This window comes from Asterias amurensis, chromosome 4, assembly GCF_032118995.1.
Source record: "Asterias amurensis chromosome 4, ASM3211899v1".
Classification (NCBI taxonomy): Eukaryota; Metazoa; Echinodermata; class Asteroidea; order Forcipulatida; family Asteriidae; genus Asterias; species Asterias amurensis.
Window position 1 is genome coordinate 25898815 of NC_092651.1, and position 16958 is coordinate 25915772.

Below are 16958 nucleotides of genomic sequence, written 5' to 3' on the forward strand. Positions count from 1 at the left end.
CGGTGTGTGGCGTTTTTTTTCCCAGGACGAACATGTGCAGATAATTACCCACGTTCGTCCTGGGAAAAAAAAACGCCACACACCGGGGTCGACCCAGGTAAGCTAAACGAACGCACCCTGCTCTTTCAATAAAAAAGTATGTTTTTTCCCCGATGTTATCATAGAAATTAACAGTACATTCTAAGATATTTCTGCTTATAAATGTTGCAAACTCTTTATATAGATTTCAGTTATTGACAAAGTTTCAAAAAGTTGCTAGATTGGTGTAACTTGTGAAAATAGATTTATTGTCGCTTGTTACACCCACAAGATCGCAGAACTTGTGGCTCAGAATCTTTACTGGACCAGGAAATTTATTTACAAGTTCAGAATCAATATGAGAAGAGACTTGAATCAAAATGAGAACACAAGTTTATGAAATATTTTATTTTAACAAACACAGAGAGAAGATATATTTCTTCTGTTTTATCGGTGATACTCTGAGAATTGAAAATCCTTTATGGGACGCAAACTTTACGTTTGAAAATAATTTCTTTTAAATCAAAGATTTGATTTAAAAACGGAAGACCACTTGCTAGGCCCAATTTTATAGAGCTGCTTAAGCACAAAATCATGCTCATCACCTTTCTGCTAAGCAAACATAAGCAGGATACCAGTTGGAAGTTGTACATGTGACATAGCAGTTTGGCTGGAACCCTTATTCTGGTAAGCACAATTTTGTTGTGCTAAGCAACTCGCTTGTGGTTAAGCAGCTCTTTGAAATTGTGCTTTGGACTTGTCCTGTCTTGAGTTTACTGGTCTGACACTCAGGCCGGTGGTTCAGTGTTAAAATCAAGCCGTCATTTCATGATTATTCTCTGCCTAGTAGCATGTTCACAAAATGGTGTACCAAGTTTGCTAGAAACACGTTGCACTCTTCATTGGAGAAAAAGCTGTATCTATCGCTGGTCACTTCTTTATCACATCTTTTTGCATGATCATAAAATCTTTAAATTTGCATAAAAACCAGCTAAGTGTTTCTGATCAGGAGAGTTTGGGGCACATGTGTCCCTAAGCAAACACTTAACCATTGCTTCGTCCTTCAGATTGGATGTAAAGCTGTTGGTTCTGGTGTGTTGTGTGAGTAATAATTCACACGTAAAAGAACCCAGTGCCCTTTTTGAGAACAGAAGGGGTTCGCCCCGGTGTTCCTGGTTTGATAAATAATTATAACCAGTTTTTATATAGCGCTTTTCACACCCGAGGGCTTCTCAATGCGCTTCTAACAATATTGGCAGAATATGTCGCCATAGCACCATTACATGTTGCTCTGTCAAGGAGTGTGTCTCATACTTCAAAACTGTAGTTCCTTGAAGGAAAATACTGAATGTGCGCTTAGAAACAGCTGTATTAAGCGCCTTATATACGTTGTGTATTATTATTATTATTATTATTATTATTATTATTATTATTATTATTATTATTATTATTATTATTATTATTATTATTATTATTATTATTATTATTATTATTATTATTATTATTATTATTATTATTATTATTATTATTATTATTATTATTATTATTATTATTATTATTTGACTGTTTACGTTTCTTATTGATGTAACGTCTTGTGCACCCTCTGCTCATCTATTCACTGTGCCCGCTTCTCATTGTTTCCGTTGCATGGTATCCTTATAGCAAAGAGGAAAAGAAAGAGAAGAAAGGTGTCTTCTCGTTCGCGGGGATCTTCAAGTCGGCGATAGGAGATCAGGAAGATGACCAAGGGGCGGAATATACTGATGCTGATGAGGAGAGGTTTGTCATCCTGAAGTTTAGCGGGGAAGCGATTTCATCCAGCAATTTTGCAAAGCAACAAATTTAGACTGAAGTTTTTTGTGTGCACTGAATGCCAATACTGGGAAGCTAATGATGATTTTTTCTTAAGGACCAACTGATACAAGGGAAATAATTAACTGTAATGCATCAACAATATTTATTTTCAAATTCCTCAATCATTTATTTCGGCCAGCTTTTTTGCAAAGTAAAACAAATTTAGATTGAAATTATTTTGAATGCGCACTGAATGTCAATACTGGGTAGCAATTAATGATTTATTTGAAGGAGCATTTGATGCAAGGGAAGTCATTCACCGTTTTGGGATTTGGGGTAATTTAATATGGTATTAAGATTTGGTGATGGTATCGGAATGAACTCACACGCTTGCACCATTGTACCTCTTTCAACTACCTTTGATAACTAGCATTTCGTTTGTTGGGTGAACATAATTTGTGGCCTGTTATGGCTGAGTGGTTTACATAGTTCACTGGACCCAAGCTCTGGTGTTGTTAGCAGCATAGTGTGGGTTCGATACCTGGTCATGACACTTTTGTCAAAGGCACTTAACCATAATTGCTTCATAAAAAGTTTGGAATTTAGTCTATTCTGCTGTACCAGCCTGGCTCCTAGTGGATGATAACCCATGTCTACATCCTGTGAAGGGGGTAACCCTGTTTTAGCTCCAGGAGTAGGTGGCGACTTTCCCCTGGTGGCAGTTGATTTGTGTCGATAGCCCAAATCAGTGTAAAGCATTTGATGTTTTCCTTATGTGGTTTCATGCATGGCATTGTCTGATGCTGAATTATTTTCCGGTAAAAGTGTATGCTAAGTAGAGTTTTATTAAGCTATTTTATTTCTATTTTATTAAGCTATTTTGGTCATTGTTTCAAAAAATTCAAAAATTAATTTGTTTTCTTTTGATATAATTTGTTTTGCAAAAAGTGGTTAAGGTATAACATTTAAACCATAACACAGTTTTTTAAAGTTATACTACATGCATTTACCACAGGTCTTTTTGATTGCTTAGCAGTCTGCAGCAGCTAGTTCTTTTTCCGTTAAGTTTGATGTGAGTTTTTTTCTTTCCACCTTTCTCATGAGACAGTGTTCAGGATCGTTGGGATTCCACCGCAGAGCCTCTTTATACTCTAATCAGTGAAGTGTTTGAGCTTCATGGGATGTTTAAATGGCTACGTAGGAAACTGATCTTCTTCGTTCAGTCGACGTTTGGAGGGACAATCAACAAGTAAGTACCAGGGATGTGATTTCTCCGTTTTAATCGGATATTCGTTTTTTGAATCCCAGTGTAGCACAGTCTTTTCTGTTGGTTTATTCTCCAGATATGCTTCCTCCGTGCAGATTTACAGTTTTAAGTTAGTCTCCTCTTTTCTCAATATCTTTGTTAGATCATTTGTCCCCATCATGTCTTTTTTCTTGTCATGATTAAGTAACTAGTTAATCATTTCATTACTTAATTATTTTTTGTTCTGTTTGTCTTTTTTAAAGCCAATCCACTGCAAGCCTTGGCTGATTAGGATTGTGCCTCCACAGTATTTACGTTTTGCATTTGTGTATGTACTGTTCAGTATGGAAATAAATGTAACATTGAATTGAAATGAATTGAACATACAGTGATTATGTATAAACTCCTTTAAACAACTTTGGTTGAGTTTGGCGCCTTTTTAAATTCCCTCTGACTGATTGATTGATTGATTGAAGCAATGTGTGTTTTTCTGAGTCCCATTCATATTTCAACCCTCTGATGTTTCACTTCTATTCCCAGGCAGCTGAGAGAAACCGTTGAATGGTTCGTTTCGGAACCGATGATCATCTATTACATCCGTATGCTCCAAGATTCTATATGGCCAAAAGGAAAACTGGCACCTGCTCAACCGGTACCCAGCCCGGAGCAAAGAGATAAGACAAAGAAGAAGGCAAAGGAAAAGTTCTTGCAGTATCTGCCAGGTACACAACTTTTGAATTTTAACTCACTCTGACAAGCTTGTTTATGCCTGCAGCCGTGGACCTCCTATATTGTCCCTTTTGTTTGCAACAACTTCCATATGTTTTGTACCTGTTTTCCAACTGTGGACCTTTCCCAAACCGTGGACTCTATTGTCCTCGTTTGTTATATGTTCCCAGCTTGAATGTGTATACCTACTCTCTAATACACATGAATTTGAAGTATATTCAAAATGTAGACAAATTTACATGAATATTATTTGAAAATTTAACACATATCATACCTTCCTTGGGTATGAATGTTGCTGCTGACTTCAATCTGTAGCCATAGCCAAATATTTGATCTTATACATGTACTCATACTCTGCCTTTTGGACTATTTAAGAATAGACCCTTTCCATGAAATATGTAAATTGCACATAAACGTTTTGGTTGGCAAAATGAGGGAACATCGCGCTCTTTTGTACACGGCTAACGGGTGCGTGACACAGACGCAATTGCGCGTCTGCTTAGTGCACAACTCTATGGCGTTTGCCAACCAACAGGGTCTGTACGCATGCGTGAATGTGATTAGCATATTTCATGGGAAGGGTCCATTGGGAAGCTTTGGCTTTGGCTATGGTTGTGGCTGCTAACTTCAATTGGATATGGCTGTGACTGTTTGCTTCAGTAGAAAGATGGAACACAAAGATACAATGACTGTTGGCTCTAGTATAGAAAGATGCAACAATCTAGTAGCCACATATGAAGCCTATAGACTACTGTATGTGTAATAAGTGGGATTGGCTAGTGATTGTACATGTAAGCTTATGATCAGTAATGATGAACTATCTGCAGAATCAGTGGTGTAGCCATAGCCGTAGATAGCCACATTGTGTTTTGAATTATGCAAAAAGTCTAAAGAACTTTTAATCCAACTCATCCCCTTTTTAAAATGTTTGTATATATTATTAATAGATCTGGTCTTGTGTTCCTCTTACAAACCTTTTATCCTAACTCCATTTATTTCTTTTAACACATAAACTGTACAATAGTGGTAGGCCTACTTACTTGTATATTTGTTCACTGCAGATTTTCCCGTTCATTATAAAACTTTGTAACTATTTTCGTGTTTTAATAGATGTTTTAGTTAGTTTTGAATGTATATTTCTGTTTTGTTTAATCTGTGTAACTTTGTTAATGAATTATTGTTTGTAGCTATTTCCATTCTTGTTTGCCAACAGAAACAAATTTCTGTATGGTTATGACATGGTCAATAACGTCTCTAATTCTAATACTTTTTATGGTTTAATTTATTAACCAAATGATACCTTTTATGTGGGCTGTTATTTTTTACTGTTAAGCAAGAGATATTATGTTTCAACAAATTTCTTTGTTCCTGATATTTAATGAACGTTTGTTCTTGATGCATTTTTGTGTGGTTAGATTTTCTGCAGTCTGTCTTGGGGAAGACCAATAGTCGTTTTGGCGCCATCAAAGTCTTTGATGCCTTCCAAGATATACGCACCAATAAACACCTGGTCTATGTGAGTATCTAATAGTCAGTAGTCAATAATTAATCAATACCTATTTAATGGCCACGTTCAAACAGTGCCCTAAATTTAGAACCAAACTGTTTTAACTTTCGAGCAGCGGGAGTCATCATACAAATAAAGCCATTTTGCAATCAGACAGCTCAAAGTAAAACCTGATACTGTTTATCTATGTAGAATAATAGAGTAAGTGGAATAGTAGAATAAGTTGAAGTTATTCTAAGTATGTTTCATAAAAATATTGTAATAATGTTGTTTTTGCTCACAGTGAAATCAATATTTTTCTGAAAAATGGAAACAAAAACATTTTGTATTTTAACTCTTGGGTGTTCTCTGCTGTTCCTTGCAGACCATCATTGAACAGGCCCTCTTGGAGGTCTGTCCAGAGCTGAAGGATCCAAGACTTCTCGAGCATCTCGAGGAGGAAGAGAGAAAGCTCCAAGAGCAAAGGAAGAAAGCGGCCGAGGAGGCAGCCGCCAAGAAGAAGGAGGAAGACAAAGAGGAAACGGCGTCAAAGACAGATGAAGAAGTTGGAGAAGAAGTTGATGAGAACAATACGAAGGAAGATGTCGGAGCATCAGAAGAGAGGGAGGGTGTTGACGATGAGGATAACCAAGATGCTAGTGATGAAGATGAAGATGGTGACGATGATGCTCCAAAAGGTCTTGAAGAAAATGGCCTTGACACTGAAGACAGTGAACTTAGTAACAAGGAGAATACAAGCATTGAAGATTTAGGGCCAAGAGAAGAAGGAGTTGGTGGATCAGATTGAAGGGACTCGTAGGAAGAGGTGACGATTTTTACAGTGGTCTTTCTTAACGCCAAAAGAAAAAAGTTATATATTTTTTGGTAAATGCACAGAAGAATTGTTATTATGTAAGAAAATATGTTATTAGATTCAGAAGAACTAAGATGGGGTCTCATAGTCGATATTTACAGTTTTTCAGACCATTGTCGAACCACATCTCACATTTTGTGAATATTTTTTTACTGTTGTCAAATAATGTGAAATGAAAGAAATGTGTGATAGCTCTTTTTTTATATTTTATACGGTTCATTGGCCCCAAAACTTACTAAGCAGAGAAAAACAGTGGTAAGCAAAACCATGCTTAGCTTGTGGTTTTCATGGTGTTTATGGTGGAGCCATTTAGGTCTTAGCTAAGCCATTCAAAAAGGAAAGTAAGTGTCCTTAGAAATAATTTGTCACTTGGATATGGGTTGTTACTTTTAGCTTTTATTATGGGCACAGGAATTGCAGGTTGCCTTGTTCTTGGCCTTGTCGCCCCTTGACAACTTTCCCATAGACTGTTTCGAACATTAGGTTTTGTTCTTCGTCTGGAGACAAATTATTAATTTTGTGACCAAATATGATAACTTCTATTGCGGTGCGGTTTTTGTCAATTTGAGGAATTCAGTCGACTTGTAATATACTACAACAGAAGTTTGTATACATTTATATTTTTGTAGTTTTTTACATTAAAAAAGAAAGAATTAAATAATAATTTAGGGAAATGCAAGTTTTCAAATTTAGTAAATATATTTACATGGTGACTAGTCATGAGCATAGCAGGCCTGTAGCTGTATATGGAACTCTAGATCAGTTGCTGTACAATGTCTAGTGTACACCTCCTTGTCAGGCCCTGAATATGCTTTTGGAGGTATGGGGTGATTTCACAAAGATAGTCCTAACTGAGACTAGTCCTAGGACTCAATTCAATATAAACATATTGAAAGAGTTAATTTCTCACTAAAATAATAAAATACTTCTAGCGAGAAGTCTTTTATTCTTATCTGAAAACACCCCTTTGAAAACACACAAAGGGTGTTTTTTCTTTCATCATTTTCTCGCAACTCCGATGACCAACTGAGCTCAAATTTTCACAGGTTGTTATTTTATGCTTATGATGGGATACACCAAGTGAGGACACTGGTCTTTGACAATTACCAAAGGTGTACCTTCCCTTTAAGGCTAGTCCTTAGCTGAGATAAGACTAGTCTTAACTCTTTGTGAAATCCACCCTTTGACAATTACCAAAGGTATACCTTCCCTTTACGGCTAGTCCTTAGCTGAGATAAGACTAGTCTTAACTCTTTGTGAAATCCACCCTTGGTGTATCTGCTGTTTTGTGTTCCAAGTGTACGGTTTGCCAAAACATTCGGTTTACGGCACAAAATAAAAACAGTTGATTTTGACTGAATGTTTCAAATCATGCGTGTATTTGTTATTGGAGTATGTGAGTATAATGGAACTCTTTTTCATATGACTGGGAGTGTCCATAATGTTCAGACAAAACTCAATTGTGTTTTGACCCAATTCACCTGACATCATCAGAAAAATATTGACTGTGCGTTTTTTATATATAACTTTATGCTGTGCGTTATGCAGTGAAGTGTGCATTTTAGGCGACGCGGCGTTAATACTCATTAACCTAACTGCCCACCAACATGGTGAGCGTGGCATCAGTCGCTGCGTGTGACGCGCGTGCAAGGGGTCAATGAGATAATTTCTGGGTTAATTGAGGACATTTTTTGAAGTTCAAAGTTTCAAAGGCATACAAGTATGGATGTGAATATAACATTCTATCTCTGCCTCTCTTGACACTTTTCTTGTTTTGATGACAAAATAGCTTACAAATCTCTGTACTTCCTTTTCTCAATAAATATTTTTTTGAGTTGAGTTGTTTTGCCATGGAAGGGTTGCACTGGCCTGCTGTGATCATATTGACTGACAGTCTCCCTTTATAACACATCATATCTAAAGAATTTGTCTTATAGATTTTTTATTTTGTAAGCAATTGATGAGGCTTATGGTTAAAATAGGCTCAAGTTTTGTAAGCCACCATTTTCTGTTAACATTTTAGTCTATCTTCCTGTAAGTGTGTGTTGGATGCCATAATGTCCATGTCTGGATCTGTAATACAGTAGTTGGGAAAGTGTTTAAAAGGCAGTGGACACTTGGTAATTACTCAAAATAATTATTTGCATAAAACCTTACTTGGTAACGAGTAATGGGGAGAGGTTGATGGTATAACACATTGTGAGAAAGGGCTCCCTTTGAAGTGACGTAGTTTTCAAGAATAAAGTTATTTCCTACTAATTTGATTTTGAGACCTCGGATTTAGAGTTTGAGGTCTCGAAATCAAGCATCTGAAAGAGCATAACTTCGTGTGACAAGGGTGTTTTTTTCTCCATTATTATCTTGCAACTTTGACAACCAATTGAGCTCAAATTTTCACAGGTTTGTTATTTTATGCATATGTTAAGATACACCAGGTGAAAAGACTGGTCTTTGACAATTACCAGTAGTGTCCAGTGTCTTTAAAGAAGATAATGAAGAAATGTCAGTTTTAGACAAATATGGGAGAAAAACCCCCAAAGAGAGAATGGTAGGGACTGAAAACCTAATCCAGGGCTGTTAGCATGTTTGAACTGGGATCCACAGAGTGCCAGTGGAGAAGAAACATCTTGTCACATGAGGCAACCAGTTCCAGGCAACTATGCAGAAAGAAAATTACAATGCAATTGGGAATAGTAAGGCACTTATAGACAAAGAAATTTCCTGTTGTTAAAGTGTTCATTTTACATGCACTGCAGTTTGCAGTTGAATGCCTCTAAGTTACCTGTACAATATGTGTTCCAATGCCTCAAAACCACATAAATGCATCTATCATCTTTTTCAACTGTACTGGGCAATTCTGCGGTAACGGAAGGATGTTTTGACTCATTAAACAACATTTAAATCGTGGATATCTTTAATAATTTAATTAGTTTCATCTATAAAACAATTCAGCCAAAAAGAGGAGGCCGTTTTGTAGGCAGTCATTAATAAAAGAAACTGTGACATTTGCTTGATGAAACTAATTAAACTGTTAAAGATATCCATGATTTAAATGTTGTTTAATGAGTCAAAACGTCCTTCCGTTACCGTGGAATTGTCCTACTGCACAAAGCATGTTTTTTGTGTATTTTTCTAATATCTTTCTTTTAAAGGCATGATACAGGATTATTTGTAGGGCGGACAAGATGGTCGCAGACAGTGTTCATGTTTTATGTGATTTACCATACACAAATAACAAACCTGTGAAAATTAATTTGGCTAATTTTATGAGCAAGACAAAATACTGGAAAAAATGCACAATATTTTTCAGCATGCAAATTCACATTGTTCTTAATTTTAGTTGTAAACAACAAAAATCAGCTTTTGCGTTTTTATTTTTAGGTTTTGTAAGTTTTCTGGTCAGTTTTCTCAAAATATTCCCAGAAAAATGGTTTTCAAATTATGAACTCCATAATCAGTAAGCTTTCAGACTCAAATTAAACAGGATGTTTTTCATCCTTACCGATCCTGTAACAATCGATATTTTTTAGATTTTCAGCTTTTTCTTGAATATGACTTCATTCCAGACTGAATATTTCATAAAAACAGGTTCTAGAATAATTTTCATATTTGGTAAGCTTTCAGACTCAAATTAAACCAGGATGTTTTTATCCTATCCAATCCTGTATATGATACCTCTAAAGAATGCAAGAAAAAAAGAAAGAAAGAAAGGTTATTATTAGATTATCTGAAGTGCCTATCTGAGGAACAATAAGAGACTTACATCAAGTCTTAAAAAACATCACGGTCAGAGTTTTCCCTTGTTTACTATAATTGTCTTGATGCCCTTCAAGTTGGAGCTTCTTTGTTAAAAGGCCAACACATCAATTAACAAGTGCCCTTCATCCAAGCAGAATGGCCTTTCATATTAATCCAGGTTTGACAGATAAGAATCTTATTCCCACATCTGTTATAGATGTTTTGAAGTCTGCTTGTGAGAGTTTGTTTTAAACAAAATGTCATCTTTGTATTGGTTGTTTGTTATACAACTCAGAGATGTTAGGTCTGACAGAAAACACAATAAAGAGTACCACTTTTTTTTTCCTTCACTGATTTTGCTGATAATTTATTGTTTTTAAGTACCCGTAACTCCCTCAAAAATGTTTAGTTATTTCAATGGACATGCAGGAACACAGTTTGGATAAATTCATCTGACGTTTTTCTGTAAACAAAACACACAGCTCTGTTTTACAGTCCCTGTGTCCTTTGTTCTGTACACAAGGAAAATTCTTTTTTTTCATTACAGTAAATAACACTGTGTGGATGGTAAGCCAACATAGTGTTTCCAAGTCCCAACACTGTGTTGACTTCTTTTGTCCACACTTCGTACGTAACGTTCAAACACTGACAAAAACACTATACTTTTATTGATTGTGGACGGTACTTCTTTTTCTTGTATTGCTTTGATAATCAGACTAAAAGTATCATGACAAATTTATACTTTTCAATGTTCCATGAGATTGTTTCCTAAAATTAAATACTTGTTAACACCAGATTTTCATAGACTTACATTTGGGCAGCAGCTTTTTGGGTGATTTGTATTCAAATTAGAATAATAACTCCAATCTTTCAATTTTAAAGGGGGGGGGTAAACCTTTGATAATTACTCCAAAAAATAATGACCATACAATCTAGAGCTGTGTTATAATTTGTTTTGAAACAATTTGTAGTTTAAGAGAAAGGCGTCATTAAAAATATTGAATCTTAGAAAGGCTTCATGCATTAAGCCTTTCTCATGTTTTTTTCCTTAATTATTCTCTGCAACTGTGACAACAAATTGAGCCCAAATTTTACAGGTTTCTTGGAGTTTATTCAAATCTTTCTCCATGTGGAGAAACTTGTCAACATTTACCAAAAGTTTACCCTAGCTGTCCTAAAAAAAATGTTTTTTGTGTATAGTTGAAGAGCTTTACTGCAAATCACTACATAATAATTTAAAAACAAATCAAGTAAGTTTAGTAAGCAGGGTAAAATTCAATTGAAGAGGGCGTTTCAGTCTTTTTTTACCACTAGTGAAAATTAACATCTGTAAGCGTAGTTCTTTGAGAATGCCTGGAAATAGTTAGCAATTATTTCTTTTCTTGACATTGCCCTTTAGTTTGGCAATGCAGGCAGTTTAAAATAATGTAAATTAATTATTCAAAAGGCCATTTGTACTGACAACAACACACAGGTACTGTCTGCAACTGTTCGGACATCTTATCATTAATAACGGAGACTTAAGTACAGCCCTCAAATCCGTAACTCATTGACACTATAGAGACTCTGTTCTTTCTCTATGGTGACACTAATGGCGCTTTAACCATATTATAATTTATCCTGCAAAGTATTGTGTTGCTATGCCTTTGAAGTATGAGATATTTTCCCTTTATATAGCGCCATGGTTTACAAGGTGCGTGTGGTGCAATATGCAGCCAGTCAAACCAGGAGCACATGGGAAAACACTTTTCTTCTGGCAGTAAAAATGCATACAGTATGAATATGGTGCACATCTAACTGCACAACTGCTGTTTAAAGGCAGTGGACACTATTGGTAATTACTCAAAATAATTATTGTCATAAAACCTTTCTTGATTACGAGTAATGGGGAGAGGTTGATAGTATAAAACATTGTGAGAAACAGCTCCCTCTGAAGTGACGTAGTTTTCGAGAAAGAAGTAGTTCTCCACGAATTTGATTTCGAGACCTCAGATTTAGAATTTGAGGTCTCGAAATCAAGCATCTGAAAGCACACAACTTCATGTGACCATGGTGCGACAAGGGTGTTTTTTTCTTTCATGATTTTGGGTCAATGGAGGATTCTTGCAAAAAGAAGTTGAAGTGCTTTGAGAACCTCTAGGAATGGACCTCTAGTTTTCAGTCCCTACCCAACTACGTGGGTTTTCCCTTAAAATATTTCTCTGGGGTTTTCCTTCCCTATCTAATTTCTTAATTTCTCTTCATTGAGTTTTTGGCTAGTTCACCTTGGTAAGAGTCCTTCAGGTCCTTAGAATAAATGAAACGAAATGGAACATCTTTAAAAGAAAACACACACACAAGCAATAATTTCTCTTTTTCATCATCATCCTTCAATGCATTTATTCCATCACCCTGTTTTTTAAAACATGGAAGCTTTGTTGTCATGATTATTAAGTAGCTTTGTATACTGAAATAAATTAAAGATGGCATTTTTACAGAGAATTGGCATTTTAAAATCTGTGTATATTGTGTAAGGTGTTTATTAGAAAGTCGTTTACCAGATTGGAAAGCGTTTAAAATCTGTTTCTAAAGATCGTTCCTCAATGATTCAAGAGCAGGGCCCAATTTCATAAGGCTGCGTTAGCAGAAAATGTTGCTTAAAAGTTTTTTGGCGAAACAAACAAGAAACCAGTCACAAATGGAAAAAGTCACATGGGGTTTTGACTTGTAACCTTATTCTGTTAAGCACATTTTCATTCTGCTAAGCTACTTAATGTGTGTTTTAGCAGCTCCATAAATTGGTTTTCCAAACTAGATATACAAGCAATTTGAAGTGTCCAATGTTTTGCAATTTGCAAACACGATCTTTCTGAAATGAGCACTTTAGATGTGGCGCAGCTGTGTGACTCCCATGGTGAAGGGGGCAATTATGACATGTCTAACTCTTGTGAAATTCTGCACATTATTACTGTGATACATGGTTTTCAAAACAGATTTACTACGGCTTCCACCCCGGTGGTCACGCCTACGCAGTTCCCAGCTGAATGATAAGTGAACTCAAATATTAAAGTAATCTTGCATCATGAAACCATTAAGTGTTTTTCTCATGCTTCCTGAACACGCAACAGAAATAAAGATCCTTGGAAAGGTTACCTTTTCCCATTTAAAAAGCGAAAGGTCACCCTACACAAACTCAAGTTACTTGTTTCAAAAGAGTCTTCCCGTCTACTTGTGTCCAAACCCGTGGCAATTGCCCACTTTTTAAAACACTTATTCCATTGTGTCAGCAAGAAATTTGCAACAGCCGTTTTATTCTTCAAATAACTTGAGTCAAAAGAATAAGAAGTAGCAGACTATATATGAGAAAGACGACGTCTCTTGTGTTTTTATTTTCTTCGATGCAAGATTATGGAACCCTAAATACCCGGTGAACATTAATTGTACATAATACTTGGTGATACTAGATTAACAAAAACATAATACATACAAAGCATGCAGTGGTGTTTTTGGTCCTTTGTTGGTAGGTCCTAAAACAATTATCACAGATGACAGCTACTTGTTATGGAAGGGTTTGAAATGCTTAGAGCGTAAACTTTTCATTTGAAGACCTTTGTGTGATATTGATATCTCAATTTGAGACAGTTGTACGAGGAAAACTCAAAGTTGCTTTTTAAGTTTTAGACTAAAACAAACAGCTTGTGCTTGGCGAGTTCACAAACTGACTTTTATAACTAATACTGAACCAAGTGCACTTTGTGACTTAGTGAAGAGAATTAGTTGATAAATAATCTATAATTTATTTTATTTAAAAGATGACAAGCATCAAATTTATATTGGATCATCTTTAACAACTGGGTCCACCCAGCAAGGTTGACAACGTGGCAGATCTCGTTTCAAATAATAGTTTGTTTTTTTCAAATGCACAAACTCAATTCCTCATTGGATCTCACTCATGAAGAATAGCAACAATCCAAGTTCAGCCAATCAAATTGCTTCCATTGCACTTGAACAACACCAAAAAGAATTTGATTGGCTTATTCAACCTTAAAACACCAACACATGAAACTAAACCTGGATAATATCAGATGAACTGAGAGCTCATCCACTGCAAGTTAATGGTTTTTTTTAAAACAATTTGTTGAACATAATATCACTTGGTAATAATACGAACACTATGTGAAATCTAAATAGAATTGTGATATGAAGTTCCTATTCATAGATGTTCTCGTAGCCAGACAGTTTCCAGTCGACCAGCTCCTCTTCCTTGAACCACAGAGCGATCTCTTTCTTCGCGGTCTCAACAGAGTCTGATCCGTGGATGATGTTGCGGCCGATTTGGATGCAGTAATCTCCGCGGATGGTGCCTGGCTTGGATTTGGCCTGGAAACAAAGACAAACAAAATAAGGAAAATTATAATCAACAACTGTAATGTACTGGTAGTCCATGGCATCAATTATCTCCACGTCTGTCTTAAAGATCTTCCCGTCAAGGAAACTCTGCAAACTCTCACGAGAGGATATAAACACCAAGCTGGCAACAGCCAATCCCTCTCATACAAACATTGGTTTAACGTTGATGTTTATGAATTGCACTAATCAAGAAGTTCTTATTCAGTGACAAGACGACAATAATTATTCTAGTTATTGTGAAATCAGTGGTTTGCTTGGAAGGTAAGCAGGACACAAGACCACATGAGTCATACTAACAGCTTTATTCCACGTACTGCATCTCTTTGGAACTCCTTGCCTGGTGGATGTATCCCCCCATCCTACAATCTGGACTGTCTTAAGAGGAATATCAATTCCTGCCTCCAGCTCTCCTGAGTTATTTTCATGTTTAATCATTTTCTTCTCATAGCCCCTTACCAAGAGTGGCTTTTACCCTTGTTTTGGGGCGAACTTGCCCCCCCCCCCAAAAAAAACAAAACAAAAAAAAACAAAAAAAAAACTTTCATGACGATTGGTCTATTTTGTGAGCCTGATGTTGCATCTTTGACATATCAGGGAAGATTGGGTTCTCTTTTTGCCATTTTTGTTAGCTGGGTATTTGGAATAATCATAGCAAATAGCCAAGTCATAATGTATACACTGTACTTAATCAGTTTTTATAAAATGTTGACATACTGCGGTCAGACTAGCGCCCCAGTCATTAGGTCAAAACACTCTCTTCCTCTTGATTTCACCACTGAAGTAACTTACCGGGTCGGTTTCTCCGAGCATGTCACGCCCAGTTTTGACAACATTGAGGCCTTCCCACACCATTGGGAACACTGGAGCACTAGAGATGAAAGAACAAAGGCCGGGGTAGAATGGCTTGTCCTTCAGATCAATGTAATGTTGCTTCACCAATTCATTATCGGCCTGCAAAGGTGTTAAGAAAAGAGAAAAATCTTTTTTTAATTGAGTTGAATTGAACCAATAGTCAGGTTGTCTCAAGTTGATTCGGTCCACTGTCCAGTTGTCTGGTCTCACATAGTACAGTAGACATTTAACTGACTGTAAACAATAGGACAATGACAGTTTCTCGAGGGCTGTTTCTATGAGAGCACAGCCCACAGCAATTAATCTTCTGAGAAATCTAAATACAAGCTGAGAAATCTAAATACTAGCTGAAATCTAAATACAAGCTGTTGGAGGAAGGAAAAAACATGTGTTTTCTTTCCTACATGCTCTCACTGAGCCATCAGAAATTTTATTGCCACTTCCTTTATTAATTTTAATGTGTGAAATACACGTAGCGCGTATGTCTGGGTATATTTTTGTAGTGTATTTTCTTGGTTTTTTTCTTAATATTTTTTTGTTTAGCACATTTGAACAAAATTATATTGGAATTTGCGCTATATAAATGAAAAAACTTTTAGTTTTATTATTAAATAGATAGCGAGCTGCCGAGTTAGCACTGTTGGGCGGGTTCGGCCGATTGACCGATTGCGCTGCACAGCACTACATTCAAAGGATCTTTCGTTCGCGTAGCCTGAAATGGCACCAATATGTTTGCGCAACAACTGATCATGCAGGAATGGTTTTGCGCGATTGACATATTGGCTCAGCTTGGATCCGGGCCTCGTTGGATATGGTACGCAGAAGCGCTATTATTTTTTTATGTACTCCACTTGCGCTTGTGTGATAAATTATATTACAGTTACTCTTATTCTTCGCACCATGCAAATCTTCAAATCAAACACCATTTACGACATATCTTGGAATGATTTTGGTTATGGTGGAATGGTTTGTTCGCGATAATTATCGATCGATCACACAACTATGATTGCGCGAACCGCAATGCGTTGTGGGAAGGCATATGGGGCAGTTTGCTATGCGGTGTATGTTGTCATGCACGACTCGCGCAAGCATCGTCTATCTGATTACCTTTGTGTAGGTTCAACAGCGCCCTCTCTTGATATTTTGCTATTTGCGATATACCTTATTCGTTATGATGAACTAAAATAGTATTTAATTTTACTCAACAAATGAGATATTTCTTTTTGTAAAAATGAGTGAAAAAGTGGTGATGCACTGGATACGGAAAATTTACCGCAGACGATGTGTCACTGCTGCACTGCGTTGCACTGGATCGCCTACACACAAAAACCAAAGAGAGAACAATGTACATGTGATATTTCATTGTCAAAAAAAAGATAAAGGATAAACTGGTTCGAACCTTCATAATTTTAGCAGCCACCAACTTGAAGCCCTTCTGTTCAAATCGCTTCATAATGTCACTGATGAGTCCCCGTTGGACGCCATCAGGCTTCACCATGATGAAACTTCTCTCTGCGTTTTTAGCCATGATTTTGTCGGGGTAGAAGTAAGCGAATACTGCGAGAACTGAAATGATCATGTGGACTCAACTTGCCGGCGATTTAGAAAGGACGGACGTGTGGCATGCTGAAAAGGAGGAACGAAACCAGACTTGTTGTGTGGTTTAGAAACGACATAAGTAAGAGACGGGGACTAGACTGTTTAAATGCCCTTTCTGACTGTTGTCACGTGGTTGTACTGTTTCATGAATGAGTATTTAGTAGTATTACAATTCTACAATTGGTTAAAAAATTGTCAGTAAACTATTTTGAAAATATCATCACCAAAATACT

The 16958-nt window shown here is 36.5% G+C and overlaps 2 protein-coding genes across 3 annotated transcripts in view; one reads left to right on the top strand and one right to left on the bottom strand.

Moving 5' to 3' along the window:
- The window catches only part of LOC139935693 (sorting nexin-25-like), a 38680-nt gene extending 31173 nt beyond the window's left edge, over nt 1-7507 (top strand). For both annotated transcript variants that reach the window (XM_071930226.1, XM_071930225.1), the window contains exons 19-23: nt 1681-1797; nt 2921-3061; nt 3599-3780; nt 5203-5303; nt 5659-7507. In XM_071930226.1, coding sequence (XP_071786327.1) covers nt 1681-1797; nt 2921-3061; nt 3599-3780; nt 5203-5303; nt 5659-6081 — 964 coding nt within the window. In that variant the 3' untranslated portion in view covers nt 6082-7507. The remainder of the gene's footprint in view (nt 1-1680; nt 1798-2920; nt 3062-3598; nt 3781-5202; nt 5304-5658) is intronic.
- Nucleotides 7508-13210: 5703 nt separating this feature from the next.
- LOC139935694 (nucleoside diphosphate kinase A1-like) lies at nt 13211-16754 on the bottom strand. The gene is made up of 3 exons (XM_071930227.1): nt 16526-16754; nt 15064-15225; nt 13211-14244 (listed from the first exon to the last, which is right to left on the bottom strand). Exons 1-3 carry the CDS (start codon nt 16703-16705, stop codon nt 14074-14076), a joined length of 513 nt encoding a protein of 170 aa, XP_071786328.1. The 5' UTR covers nt 16706-16754; the 3' UTR covers nt 13211-14073.
- Nucleotides 16755-16958: the final 204 nt, after the last annotated feature.